Source organism: Micropterus dolomieu, linkage group LG18 (assembly GCF_021292245.1).
Source record: "Micropterus dolomieu isolate WLL.071019.BEF.003 ecotype Adirondacks linkage group LG18, ASM2129224v1, whole genome shotgun sequence".
Classification (NCBI taxonomy): domain Eukaryota; kingdom Metazoa; phylum Chordata; class Actinopteri; order Centrarchiformes; family Centrarchidae; genus Micropterus; species Micropterus dolomieu.
Window position 1 is genome coordinate 25018053 of NC_060167.1, and position 14712 is coordinate 25032764.

At 40.7% G+C, this 14712-nt stretch overlaps 1 protein-coding gene across 1 annotated transcript in view; it reads left to right on the forward strand.

The window, feature by feature from the left end:
* Positions 1 to 14382, forward strand: part of mdfi (MyoD family inhibitor) — a 28280-nt gene extending 13898 nt beyond the window's left edge. The window contains exons 3-5 of the mRNA XM_046029405.1: positions 29 to 166; positions 9652 to 10008; positions 10482 to 14382. Coding sequence (XP_045885361.1) covers positions 29 to 166; positions 9652 to 10008; positions 10482 to 10735 — 749 coding nt within the window. The 3' untranslated portion in view covers positions 10736 to 14382. The remainder of the gene's footprint in view (positions 1 to 28; positions 167 to 9651; positions 10009 to 10481) is intronic.
* The last annotated feature ends 330 nt before the right edge of the window (positions 14383 to 14712 follow it).

Here is a 14712-nt window from a genome sequence, read left to right on the forward strand (position 1 = left end):
GTGTTAGTATTTGTGTGTTATCTTCTAGATGTGGCCCACATCTATACTGAGCCCCTAATACTGAGGTCAAATGGCACCCCAGAAAGTTTGCCAGGCGATGATGGAGACAAGTGGATCAGCAGCCTTTCACACACGGAGCTCACAACACCCAGCAAGAGTATTACATGTGAGTAAACAGCACCCTCACAGTCACACAAATTTACACATAGACCCACACACTCAGAGAGATTGGTTAAGAGTTTTATTTCCATTACTGATCACTGGTTGGATGAGTCACATTGTCCTGACCTTTAACCAATACATTTGCACACCCTGAAGAAATAGGTCATGTAATCATTCAGACAGACAGAAACACCTACATTGTCAGCTAAGTAGGTTACGTTTCTGATTTCTGAAGACAAGCGAGTGTGCACCCAAATCGTCACACTTGAAATGAAACACCTTTCCTCCGCTTTTCTTCTTTCTTCTGCTTCTCAGCATTTTATTCTGTGTCTGTTGTTGAGGCTGGAATTGTTGGGGAATCGCCATAACAATGCTAGGTGACTGTGGAACTTCCATTTCTCAGTCTCCTTTAATTATTTAGGGTTCACTGGACATCTCAGTATCGGTCTAATCAAAATAAATACCCACAAAAAGTCTCAGATTTGATCAAAAGAGAGACGAAGTCCTGGCAGATCCAGGAGAGCTGATTCCACTACCTTCTAAAACTCAATGCACTCTTTCATTGAGTATATCTGTCTTGCTGAAAAGTCAAATGTGTCTATATTGTCTATGTCTATATTCTAAGAGACAGTAGATCAATACACTACTAAAGCACTTACTATTAGAATTCCCTTCCTTTGTGTTTTTAACAAAATTAATTTGTTAGCTTTCATAACAGACAACAGCCCATCATTTTTATTCAGCACAGCCCTTCTTTATCCATGATATCGACCCACATACCTGTCACCAATTTCATCTTTCCAACATTTTAGCTGCAATCTCATGCTGTTTAAAAAATGTCCATGCTGGCGTCCTGTTGGCCTAGGGGTTTCAGATGGCGACAAAGTTATTACAACATCTATCCGCGTAGCTCACCCATGGCTTCAGTCTGTCAAGCTTGTCATGTAACCCTTAATAGTCTTAGGCGTGTGGGAAATGGTGTCTGTTAAAGGTTGCGTAAAACAGAAATATTAAATAAACAAAATTATATAATTTTAATAAAAACAGCCATCCGTGTGTGTAGACATATAGACTAAACCACACAGCACACAGTTGAGCTGGAACTTTAAGTAATTTGTGTTACTACAAATGTCAATGTGATTTTCAGAACCCAGAAGTTCCCTTTGTGCTCAGGCTCTCGGTTCTTGCAACCATTCCTCCCCAGTAACATTTCTCAGCGCATAAAATAGCTACTGTAGTTAGCAGTTACTGGAGTAAGAAAATTGCCGGAGGAGAGATGAAAGTGTGTGCTTTATTTACACTCTGCTCTCCAAGTCTAAACAACTTCCCAAAATCTCCAGCAGTCCGATTATTACACTCCCCACCGGCTGTATCAGCACCTTCCCACCTCAATTTGCTGGTGAGGAGTGTCACAACACGTGGAAGATCTCGTTCCAGAGTCATATCACCAACGGCCGCCACCCATTTCCCTCCCTCATATTACACGTCCAACGGTTATGTGTCAGCCAGAGAGAGACTCTCTTTCATTCTCCTTGATGTGCAGTCGCTCTAACCCTCTGGATAAAAGCCAAAGGTTATGCAAGTACGCTATGTCATTAACCAACCACGTATATTTCTCTTGCTTTCACTCCAGTTTGAAATAAGTAGCATCTCAACCTAATTCTCATACTATTCTATTCTATTCTCATTTATTCATTTACAAGGCCGAGCTTCACAATAGCAGCACCCACAAAACACTTGCTAAGCTGTCTTGATGCTCGGCCACTAACCTAAAAGCATTGTAAAACTTTTAAATGACTGAAAATGACTGAAATGATTGAGTGGTCTAAATCTGTCCTTCCTGTCATTCAAAGAAAAGGGGGGATGATGTAAGTGAATGAGGGATGGATGAAAGGAGGAACCGAGGAGTCACAAGACGGTTGAGTAAGCTGACATCCGAGCATGTGTTAGAAAGCTATGAGCATTTTTCCTGGAATCCAGGGCCAGACATTGGTGACACGCACAAACACACAAACCTGTCCCGACGTAATAGCTGAATAACTAGCGGTTCAGTCAGGAAATGGAGGTAGTAGGTGAATGCAATGTCTTTTGAGTTTTGAGTTTGGGCCTCTATCTGTCCCGCATGTGTCTATTTCAGGCCCAGGCTGGAAGATGTGAGAGATTTGGGTTTGAATTTCTTTGTGCCACTCTCACACTGCTTTATTTTACATCCCAATAAATCCTATGAAACCCACCAGCTCCATATGCTGTGCAGGGAGGGTTATGCAACTACAGTAGGCTTGGACAAAATGTGCCGCCATGCACACTAGTCCTCACTGGCTTTCCATTTGCCTTGAAGTGCCTCCCTCCACAACTTACACAACCACACGTGTTCACGGGACTTAAACCACAAACTAAACAGCACTTTACAGAACTTTATCCCTTTCTCAGGTGAACACAGACAGCTTATGCCCGCTTGTCTGCATAATGATATGTTTGTCTCTGCGTTTTGAGGTAGTTTGTGTATCTTCTGCGAGTCCTATAAGCCTCTATCAGCCTGAATGCAGTTTAAATGGTGTGTGTCATCTGCAATCAATCCATCATCAAATGTTTCTCTGGCTTCATAACTGGAATGCGAAGACATTACAAAATAGCCGCGTCGCAGGCCTGGGGTAAGGTCATGGCTGTGTGACATCTGTGGATGTGTGTGTGTGTGTGTGTGTGTGTGTGTGTGTGTGTGTGTGTGTGTGTGTGTGTGTGTGTGTGTGTGTGAGTGAGATGGTGAGGAAGCAGAAGCAAATACAGACAGTTCTTCTGTCGCAGTGATGACATCAGAGCCGCAGTATGCGTCTGGCTCAGGGCCTGTCACAAGCTGTCTGAGAACAATATGCAGAGAGCTGTTAACATATGTGAGTGTGTGTTAGGACCTGAGCCGCACACACACACACACACACACACACACACACAGACACACACTCTGTCAGTGATGTCATGAACACACTGCTGTCTTTGACGTCACCGCCACAGCAGGATACACATGTTCACAGATGTTTAACTTCTTGCACTCTTTTTGACTCACGAGGAAACAATGGCACATGTAATTAATCACTGACAGCATCACAGCAGCATTTATGATGCGTCCACTTTGTTTATTTTTATCAGTTTTAAATATTTTCTCTAAAAGAGATGAACATAAATGAGACAGAAGACTTTTTATGCATGTGTGAATGTGGGCATGTAAGGGAAATGCTGAGTGGAGCTGTTTGTTATTACCATGTCACCAAAGGGAGAGCGCAGTGTGTTGTTGGTGGGAAATCTGACAGGACTGTGACAGTGCCTTTAATAAGAGACCGGTCACTGTGCTGGAGCTGTTTTCCTCCTCTGTTCCTCTGCATTAATAAACTTTCTTGTTTCTTTGAATTTACAATTGCTTTGTTGGTCACATTTAAACACATACACACTTTTAGATAATGGTGACACAAGGATGAGTGTTGGAAAGTCCAGCTGTGTGGGTAGTGATGTCATGTCAGGGGTTATGCGTGATTGATTGAGGTGGTTGGTTGATGTCTCAGGTCAGGGATTAGTGTTGCTCTGAGTCATGTTGTCCTGGCAAGTCCACTGTCTTTTCCTCTTTTCTTCAAAATACGGGCCCTGCCATCCTCTTGAAATATTGGCACACTGTTTCCTTTAATTTGTCAGGTGAAATTCACACAAATGAGTCAGAAGTTGCAACAAAAAAAAATTAATTTAGGGTTTTTTCCAACAGCTGGGTCAAAGGGAATAAATAGTTATTGAATGTCAAAAGACCACAAGAAAAGTGGAAGGGTTTTTCCAGAACTTTTGGGTACTGGGCAAGTTGTTATTGTTGTTGAAATATTTCATGTTTTCATGAGAACACAAAAGCAAAGTACAAAACAAAATAAACAAAACAAAAGACTAATGGTCATGTACAGCTGTTTTTTTTTCTGTCCTTCTGCAAATGTGCAGGCACGAACACATCAGCAAACTTGCAATCAGGCAGGCAAACAAATTTTTGTTTGATCATATTTAGGCTATTGTATGTGAATGCTTCACAGGTGAGTGAGAATATCTCTATAATTTGCATATAATATATTTATTTGATTTGTTGATTAGAAGTACATTTATGTTAGCAAGTTAATTTCTGGTTTTTCGCACATTTCTGTATTCTGAATGTATTTGAATCTTTGAGAGTGAGGCAAAAACAAACGAGGCACAACATAATTGTAAAATAAATTATGAGTTTTGTCATTTTAAGTAAGTAGACTGTCAATGTGTGGTGGGTGTCACAGTTTGCTCCTCAGTTCCTCTCTTCAACCACAATGTTTCACTCACCAGACCTGCCATCCTCTTGCTCTCCAGCAGATGAACCTGGACTTTCCCTCATTTCCCTATAACCTGACTGTCACACCTGCTCTGACTCCAGTCATCAGCCATTCACCACATATACCAGTTCACTTCCTTTGTTTATTGTCAGTTCATCCTGTTTGCCATAGTCCTAGTTGCTTGCTGGGTTTTGCATTTCCATTACCTGGACCTGTATCAGACTGCCTTCCTATTACTTGTTTGCCTGTCTGTCTGTGTGCCTACCTATACTTGCCTGAAACACCTTTCTGTAAGCTCATTTTGGTCAAACAAAGTATTAAACTACACCAGTCTGGCTGTTTGGTCTGCGTTTGGGCCCAATCCCCATTGCCCACGGCAAACCCACCCTGACAGGTCTGTCTATCTTTGGATATATATTTAACTGTTCACTTTTTAATGTTAAGCACTGCATACAAATTAAGTAATTAGTAATTCTGTAATTCATAGCGGGGCCTACCAAGTAAACTACAAATGAAAACTTTCCACCAGTGTCTACAGCAAACAGGTCTGGCCACCAGTACTTACAACTATTTCTTTTAAGAGTAAGAACATCATTTGATTTACAACGCCTGCTATGCAAAGGTTAACTCAGCTTATTTTCAGTTTCGGGTGACGGTTTGCAATCATGAGGATTGAATGGGTTAAAAAGAAGGCTAGAAGTGTAGTTGTCTAGTACACCCATACCCACCAACTATTTAACCTAAAAAGTGTTTTAAAGATGTCCTTTTAACACAACAACACACACAATGAAATCAGACCTGCCTATTGTGCCTCTGTCTTAAATGTGCTGTGTGTAAAGGTTGGTTATTGGGACGGTACGCACATAAGTTCTGTTAGGAGGAACTGCCCACTGGAAAAATCTTTTCACATTACCCTTACCGATACGGTGTGGGATTTTTTGCAGGCCGTTACACACACAGTAAACGTAGCAGCACCACTGATGTTCGTAATCCAAAAAAAACAAACAAAAAACGAATACAATCATATCGAAAATAAAAATAAGTACCTGTGTGATTGTGTCATTATTGCTAATTTTAAATACACAGATACACTATACAAATATCTTATATATATATATATATATTATATCTAACTGAAGGTTATAAAGGTCTATTTGCTATATAAAGGTCTAATATTAAGGTCAATTTGTTTGCAACAGTTAAAAAATTGACCTTAATCAATTTGTTAACTGTTGCAAGAATTTTTGACAAGGGCACTCTGTTAAACTCTAGCCTTCATTTGAATGACGGGATAATGTACTTTTCACTTTTTGTGTGTGCTAAGTTCTCTGAACAAATATTGTTTGTTTTTTTTATTAAAAAGTAACAAAAATTAATCTTCAATTTTAGCCAAAGCTGAGTCAAAATTTTACTTGCTCACACCTAATTTTGAAGCAGCAGTTATGCGCATCTAACTGAACTCTGCTTTCACGTGACTTTTTCATTGTAGTTTGGGTGCAGCTAAATAGGCCTCATTAACGCTGTAGTGTTAGAAGCCACAAATGTGGGGATATCTCACTGAAAACAGTTTTAAATAACATTATACCGCAGCATCGTATCATTTTCCCATTCTCACAGTTTTAGTAGTTGACACTTAAGCTTTGGCCCACAGTTAAAAACAACGTAAATATGCAACAAAAACCCTGAAGGGAGTCAGTGGGTAATATGTTTCTGGGTGACAGGGGTGAATAGATGTTTTATAGACAGACAAACAGCACCAGAAGAGACAGCAGGATAAAGCAGCTGGAAAGGAGACAGACAGATTTCACCGTCGTTCTGGTGACTCATTCCAGCAGAGGATAAGTAGAAAGAGAGAGATGAACAGCAGTTTTCTGGGCTGAGAGGGAGGTGTGTAAATACAGGGTAGCTGAGAGACGCCAGGAGAGGGGGGAAGAGGTGGAGGGTGTGTGAATGGGTGCTGCTGCATTCAACTGATGATGACTCACTCATGCTCACTCAGTGGGCCCAGCACCGTTGCACAGACATACTTGTACAAACACACATAATACCAGAGGTCATGGGACCCCCCCGGTGGCCAACACTGTTAGCGTGTGTTAGGCAGCACATGTGTGCTCTGCGGTTTCCTAGTCTCATCATGTCATTTGGCTCTTTATTTGCTGTTATTTTTAACTAGCTCCCACTGCTGAATCATTGTGCTTTATGAGTCACACCCATACATCCTCCTGGTCCAAATATGCACAAGCAGCAACCCATTTCTTCACTGTGTTCTCTTTCTTTCTCACTCCATCTTCCTCCCCGTACTTTCTTGATTTCAGACAAAGGGACCTTGTGTTTTTTTTTGTGTGTGTGTGTGTGTGTGTGTGTGTGTGTGTGTGTGAGTGTGTGTGTCTGCACGTGTTCTTGCATGCATATATTGGTGTGTGCGTGAGTAGGCCCAACCTCAAGCTCTGTTTGGAGACGGTCTTGACTCCCCGTCTCTCTCTGTCTGTCTGTCTGTCTGTCTGTCTGTCTGTCTGTCTGCCAGATCCACCTATAGACTGTGCACACGCACCCACGCACGCACACACACACACACACACACACACACACACACACACACACACACACACACACACACACACACACACCACAAACTCACAAGAAGTATGAATTTCTCAACAACTCACAATCCCCTGGGCAAAACAGACCTAGAAAAATTCCTAAAAAATTGTGCGCAGCTTCCCTCCCCTCTCACTAATCCCCTTCTTCTCTTACCGACCTATATCCTGGCCAGCTCAGAGTGTTAAAATACAGTATTGTGCAAAAGGCTAAAAGGGAGAACACAGAAAGGGAGAAGATGAAGTGGGGAAAAGAGAAAGAGAGAGAGACATAACACAGGAGCGCAGCAGGTATTGACTTTTGACATACTTTAGATGAGAAAGTATGGCTCTTTCTCACCAGCCCTGCACATGCATGCACGCCTACACACTCATGCACACACACTGGCCCTGCAGCCTGCCAAACATCTGGAGCAAAGTTAGAAAATGCTGAATGAAAGAATCTTTAATAACACTGGATTGGTTGTGTGACCATGGCCATCAGCCAATCAAAACAGACCTGGATGGGTTATCTGTCTCAAGGCGGTTATCGAACGGACGCTTTTATTGCTGGCCGTGTTTCATAGTTAGAGCTCAGGACCACACTCTGTTTGCCCCTCAGTGCAACTGTCTGTGTGTGTGTGTGTGTGTGTGTGTGTGTGTGTGTGTGTGTGTGTGTGTGTGTGTGTGTGTGTCCCGGAGGTACAGAGTTTCTGCTTTGATTTTCTCTGAGTCTGTTGTACTCTACCCTGCCCTGTCTCACTGCACCTTTCGACACCATATGCTTTCAGGTCAAGAAAATATTTAGGGCCTCTGATAGGATGGTATTAAATACTACCATAATATATAAAAACCACCCTTCCATTTTATTCTTCTTTTCAGGGTGTGTGTTTGGTTTGGCGACGAGGTCGTGCTTTTCTGCCTGCCTTTCTCTAGCTGAGTAGGTAGTATTCAGTAGCACTTGGAGGTAAAATATACCAAGTGGTATGCTGAGCCAAGATTAACAAATGTGCCTGCGATCAAGTGTTTGTGTTTGTAGATACTCTATATAATGTTTCAAAACTGCATTCATCTAAGAACACTGGTACTGAAAGGATGGGTTTTTCCAGAGGCAAAGACCCCTCTCTCACAATGTTTTCACTTATCCTGTCTGTTTTTTTCTTCCTGCAGTCTCTTTAAAGTTGTGTAAGAGTCTAGACACGTAGGATCAGGGGTCAGTTCAGTGAATACATAGCTCTTCTGAGCCTTTGGGGTGGGCTTTGTAATTGGACTCAGTTTCCCAGAACCTCCCTCCCCATGACGCTGCATCAGCACAAGTCTGCGAACACACTGAGAGGGGCTCTTGGCTCTACATCCGAGCCGTACAGCGATTGGCTACATTGTCCACACATGTTGGCAAGCCTGCTCACACACTATACACATATTTCAGTCCCATTAATATATTTTATATAAATACTTTAGTTTCACATTTTTCAAGAATATCTGACATTCTGACGGATGTATGTACTTGTTTTTAATTAATGGTAGGTAGATCTCTACATCTAGTCCTTATTTTGTTTGTTTATATATTTTAAACTCATTGTATTTTTTCTATGTAAATATTTTGTAAACTTTGTGTAAATCTGTATTGTATTTTAATTTACGTAATGTATTGTTTTTCAACTTATGGTTGAAAAATTGTGTTTTATTTGTGCTATACAGGACTTCCTTGTGAAAGAGACTGTGTCTCAATGGGACATTTCCTATTTAAATAAAGGTTTATATATAAGTCTGCCGTACAGCAGTACTCACATGACCCTATGTACAAGCACTGTTGGTCACTCTAATTGTTCCACCTGTCCATACTGGCTGCAAAGAGATGTCTTCTTAAAGCCAAAGCTAATGATGAGACTTCAGCCATCTGCGTTTGACAAATCAGTTAGATATCTTCCAATGTCTTTTTAGCTAAAAAACATCACACTTTTTGTTACTGCCCCCACATTGCAGTGCAGCAGTGCATAAACCAGAGGGAGTTTGGTAATAAGAAGATATTGGAAGATACCCATTTTGATTTGACTGAGTCAGACTGCCGAAGCGTAATTTTTAGCTTCAACTGAAATGGATCTCTGTGTGGCCAGTGTGGACAGGAGGGTCAATAAAAGCAACCAACAGTGCTTTCAATGAACGTATGTGAGTATCGTTTCAAGACTTGAAAAAAATGTGAGCTTGAATCATATCATAATAATAATAATAACAACAAGTGACTCATCTTGTACATGTGATCCATCTTTACGAGAAACACAACAGGAACAGTGTTCAGCGGAGCAGTATGGTATAAAACAACCAGTACTGAATTTGGTTACTCAATTCATCATCAACAATTTTTATTAATGATTAAACATTTAGATAATTCATCATTAAACATTTCCTACTAGTACAATTCAACACAATAAATACTCCATTAATGGTGGAGGTTATTTCGTGTTATTTATATTATGTGAACACAATAACACTTACACCACTTATCTAAACTGAATTGTATTAATTTAAAAAAGTAAAATTCTTATTGTGTGCAACCCATTGTAAATCAGTGTTATTTTGTCCCTCCTCAGCTCAGCCAGCAGCCAGATCCACGCCCATCCACCATACCCAGCTGTGTCGGACACAGCCCAGCAGCCAAATGCGCAACGGAGCCAAGCACCACACACACACACACTCCCCTCACACGCACTGTCCGCATCACACGCCTCACACACATGCCCTCCAATCCAACGGGGTCCGTAATGGGGGGCATCCTAAGCTTGGCTCCCTCCCAAGAGGTGGCTCATCCACCTCCTCGTCCTCTTCAGCAGGTCCCAAACACACCAAGAAATTGCAGTCCAACCCTTCCATCACCTCCCAGAGCAGCAAGAGGAGCAAGAGCAGCTCCAAAAGCAACAGTTCCCAGATTCCCACAGAGGCGCAGGACGGTGAGATACAGAAACTGACGGACGGGCTTGTGCTGCAGGAAAGGGAGATATAGCTAGCTAAGGTCAACATCACTGTTTTTTCCATGTCTGGTCAGAGTAGAGGATCAGAATTCTTCTTACTTGTGGTGCATTTTCTTTAACCCAAAAAACAGTAATTTAAGTTTTTAAGGAAGAAAAATACATTTTATAAAGTCCCTGACTTCAGTTAAGAGTGTAATTTGTACCCACTCAAAATTTGTAATATATATTGCACTGATAAATATTTACCAACTGCAAATGGGTTAATCAAAAACCAAAGGAGAAACTTCTATTTTTATTGACATGACATGTAAAATATTTATGTTGCTAAAGCATATAGGGAAAGAAAATATTGGATAGAGAAGCAAAGGCCATTAGAATACAAACTGGTGAAAAAAGAAAATAATTATGAATGGTGAATGTTAAGTAAACTCACTGTCTCTCTTCCTCTCCAGACTGCTGTGTTCACTGTATTCTGGCCTGCCTCTTTTGTGAGTTCCTAACTCTGTGTAACATCATGCTGGACTGCGCCACCTGCGGCTCCTGTGCAGGGGACGACTCGTGTTTCTGCTGCTGCTGTGCGTCGGAGGAGTGTGGCGACTGTGACCTGCCCTGTGACATGGACTGTGGCATCATCGATGCCTGCTGTGAGTCTGCAGACTGCCTGGAGATCTGCATGGAGTGCTGCAGCCTTTGCTTCTCCTCCTGAGACCCCTAGCTACCACCGGGGAGGGGGGAATTAGATATCTGCTACACACTCCCACTAGGAAACTTTGACCAGTGTCTTATCAGAGCTGAGAAGTGCTACACCCAGCCTTTGTTGCCTGAGCTCTGTGGTTTACACTATATTGGCTGGCCTATTTGGCTTCACAATATGTCCAATGTTTCATACAGGGTTTGCCAAGAAAAAGATTTGACCTAATGCTGAGAACAGTCACTGGTGAATTCTTTCTTCCTTCACTGATCCAGTGGTGGGACAGTAGCCTCTCCTCGCTTGTCTTTGCTGTTGGTCCATTTCTTCACAGCTGCGTGTACGGTGCAGAGTGGGTTCCAGCTGCAGTCCACGAGTGTCTGTCAGGCAATGCAGACTAGGCCTCTGAACCCTCATAGAGCAAGCTATTATTACAATGGAGCCCCTTTTGCCATCTGAATGACTGGAGTTCTCCAAGCATGAAAAACGACCTCCAAAGGCAAATGAGAAAATGGCTCCATTTAACCGGATTTTAGTGTTTCTGTAGATAAGAGCAGCAGCATAATGGGAAAATGGAGACTCAGATCTTAGTAGAAATGTGGTCTGTCCTCCTGTCCTTGGCAATGTTAAAGTCGCCCACTTTGATTGCGTGCAGTGGCCTTTGCGACACTGCGAGGATGATGAATCCGCCGCTGTCTTGTTGCAATGTACAAAATAGAGAAAAAATTAATGGTGGCTTGTGGCAATATTACAGACAAATTTCTTTTGTTAATATGCATCTCACTTTAACGGACTTATTCAGAGAAGAACCATGAGAGCGTCATAAATTAGCCTGAAGATAGGTCCCATTAAAAGAGTACTGTAAGAGATGGACATCAGAGAGCGAATGGTTGATAGCATCTGTCATGGACACATTCTCTATTCTAACATGTGAAGGGAGAGAGTTGTTAATCAAAAGTCTCTCCTCGTTTAATGTTTCACATCCTGTTTACTTTTTTTATTTTGAGGTGCTTCGGCTGTGTTCAGTGAATTCTTCCTCGTCTGAATGGTCAGAACTGGTAAAAGACTGGTAGAGGATTGGAAGGCATCATCTCTTTTAGAATACATTTAATTTTTCTTTGTCATTTTTGCTATGTGAACAAATGGCCTTGGCTTAGCTTACGGCCTGAATTTTCAAGTAGATTCCTCGCCTTTACCAAATCTCTATTAATCCTTGTTTTGTAGATTTTAGTTAAGATATTTGCATTTCTCCTCTAATGTGAAAATCACATTTCTGTTATCAGGTTTTGCCGGGCGCTCTGTAAAGCAGACATTGCTCAACATCTAATTGAATTCCTTGAGTGAAAATCTCACAACATTATGCTAAGTTTGATCCATATGCTCGTAGGATGAATGGTATGCTTTTGATAACAGGCCCACATGCTGGTATGCTCAGATTCATACCTTCTCCAACCCATTACCTCTTGAGATGTCACCTAGATCTGTTGTGCATTTTAAAATGACTTGATACAAATCGCTCTTCTCTCTGATCAAATACTGTTTGTGCAATCCTTTTATTCTTGGAAATACCAAAGAGTTTTCCTCTTACTGGACCTTAGTTTCTAGACCTATAATTACTTGTACATTGAAGGGTTTTTGCTATGCTGATGTGGCTGTGGTTGATTAAACCCTATTTTAAGGGCTGAAATATATAACACTGTTGATTAAGAATATACACTAAGGCTGTACCTGATAACATCAAAGCAGAAAATGCAAGTTCTTTGGAAATCAACTAATGCAACTTGAGAAGATATTATATCAGATTGGACATGTTGCAAATTTTGGGACACGCACAAACTCAACTGAGACAAAATCCTGGAGAGCCCTGGAAAACAATGCAATTCTTTATAGTACAGAGAGATGTATGAATGGAGAACTGGATTATGTAAGGTTATGTGAAAGTGACAACAATGTCATTTGTTTTACAAGAAATTCCAAGTAGTGCAGATTCTTACAATGGGGCTTCATCTAGGGACATGTTCTCTGTCATCAGACAAACCTTGTCATAAAAAAGAACAGGAGTGCTTTGTGGAAAATATCCAGGGTTTGTGCATGGGCCAGGCTAACCCATATGAAACCAAAATAAAAATTCCCTCCTGAATAATAGGAGGTCAATCATTATAAATAATAAAAACTGGAATACAAAGTGTACAAAGTGTACACATTGAGCCTATAATGTTAACTAGCTTCAGAATCAACAAGTTAATTTTAGCATAACTGATCTCCACTGTTGATAATGGCATGACTCCTCTGCCTTAGCCTGGAGGTGTTAAAATAAACAGTTCACCTTGATTTTATGTAAACTGCTTTGTTAAGACAAGCAGGAATATGAATACATATAATCATAGCTATAGTAGCCATAGTTTCCTACTGGCCAGTTTTACTGCTAAAACAATAGGTTCCCTGTTTTTTAACCCAACCCAAATGACATGTTGTTTCCTATTATTTATGACTGTGCATAACCACAACCTCACTCACTCCAGTTCAAATTTCAAGATTCTTACCATTCTGCTGCAGCTTCTCACTGGGCTCAAACGCAGTCCAAAGGGGCAGTCTTTGACCGGGACAAATCCAGTTTTCAAAAATGGGAAGCTCAGAGACAGGCTTGTATGTGGTCTCAAACCTTGCTCTCTGTTATGTTGAACTGAGTCAAGTTTGCTCAAATTCCTGTTTCCAGCACAGATGTAACTGGAGAAATAAAATAAACAAAAACCTACCTGGTGACGGACAGCATGGCTTTGCAGCTCTCCTTTTAGCCGTAGATCATATAAACAGGTCTGACCCTCATGTGAAGTTCCTGGTTTCCAAAAGTAGCCTCACCTGGGTTTTTGAAGAGGTAAAAATTTCTCCTGTTGGTCTGTATAGTGCAGTGAAAAGGTGCAGCTGAGTGGTAAGTCTGTCAATACTACAGCTGGGGTTTTCTAAGCAACATAAATCATGTGAAACAACATTTTAATAAGGGCTAGAAAACAGTGAACACATCGTTTAAGTTTAATTTGATGATGTTGGAATAATTTTTTAGAACTTAGTCATTAAATGCAACTTTATGTCTGTACTGAGAAGCGCTTCACAATTTGTGGAGAAAGGAGGTAGTCCGAAGGGACAGAAAACACTAATTGGTTGGTTGGTCTGGAGATGGAGAACGCTGTCTGGACATAGAAAGTCCCCAGATGAACATGGGTCTTTTAGACAATTTTCTGTATATAAGAGATGATTTGATGTTGTGTCTGCACCAGACAGCTCATCATCTCATTTCCAAATATTTCCCCTGTTTGACTCATCCTATAACAGTTACAGTGTAAGAAAACACACATGTTGCTTTTAATGTTTTTCATGTAACAGTATTTTTGATAGAAATACCGTGACCACAGAAATTTCTAATCATTGACTATCATGGATTTATTATGTTATTATAAGATGTAATTTGAACATGAATTTAAATGGCTGGCCACCTTTGGCTAGTACTTCGACAGTTATCCTAGCCCAGCTGAATTGTTACTAGACTGTAGCCCACTATAATGTCATTTTGTTTACACTATCCCCATGTAAAGTCAATTTGAATTGCTGTCCTGGAAGTCACATTAAAATGTCCTTTTTTAATACTGAATAAACAATGTGAACTCCAAGCTCATCCTTTCTTCATTTTCTTCATAGGCTTATTACATTATAGCCTTATTACATTATAGTTACAGAAATATTCCTGTTGAACTGTAGTCTAGCCAATTTAAAAAAAAAATGTCTATGTGGCAATGCTATGAAATGAATCTAATAACAAAGATTTCCCTCTTCATACCTGGACAGTTAACAAAATTCAAAATGCTGACTAACAAACTATCGTCAAACTTTTGACCTTCCAATCTATGCTGCTTCGCACACTTATAAAACTATTAAGACATTCTGTAAGGCTAAATGTATGCACTACAAACAATGAAGGAATGCACTGCATCTGAAAATAA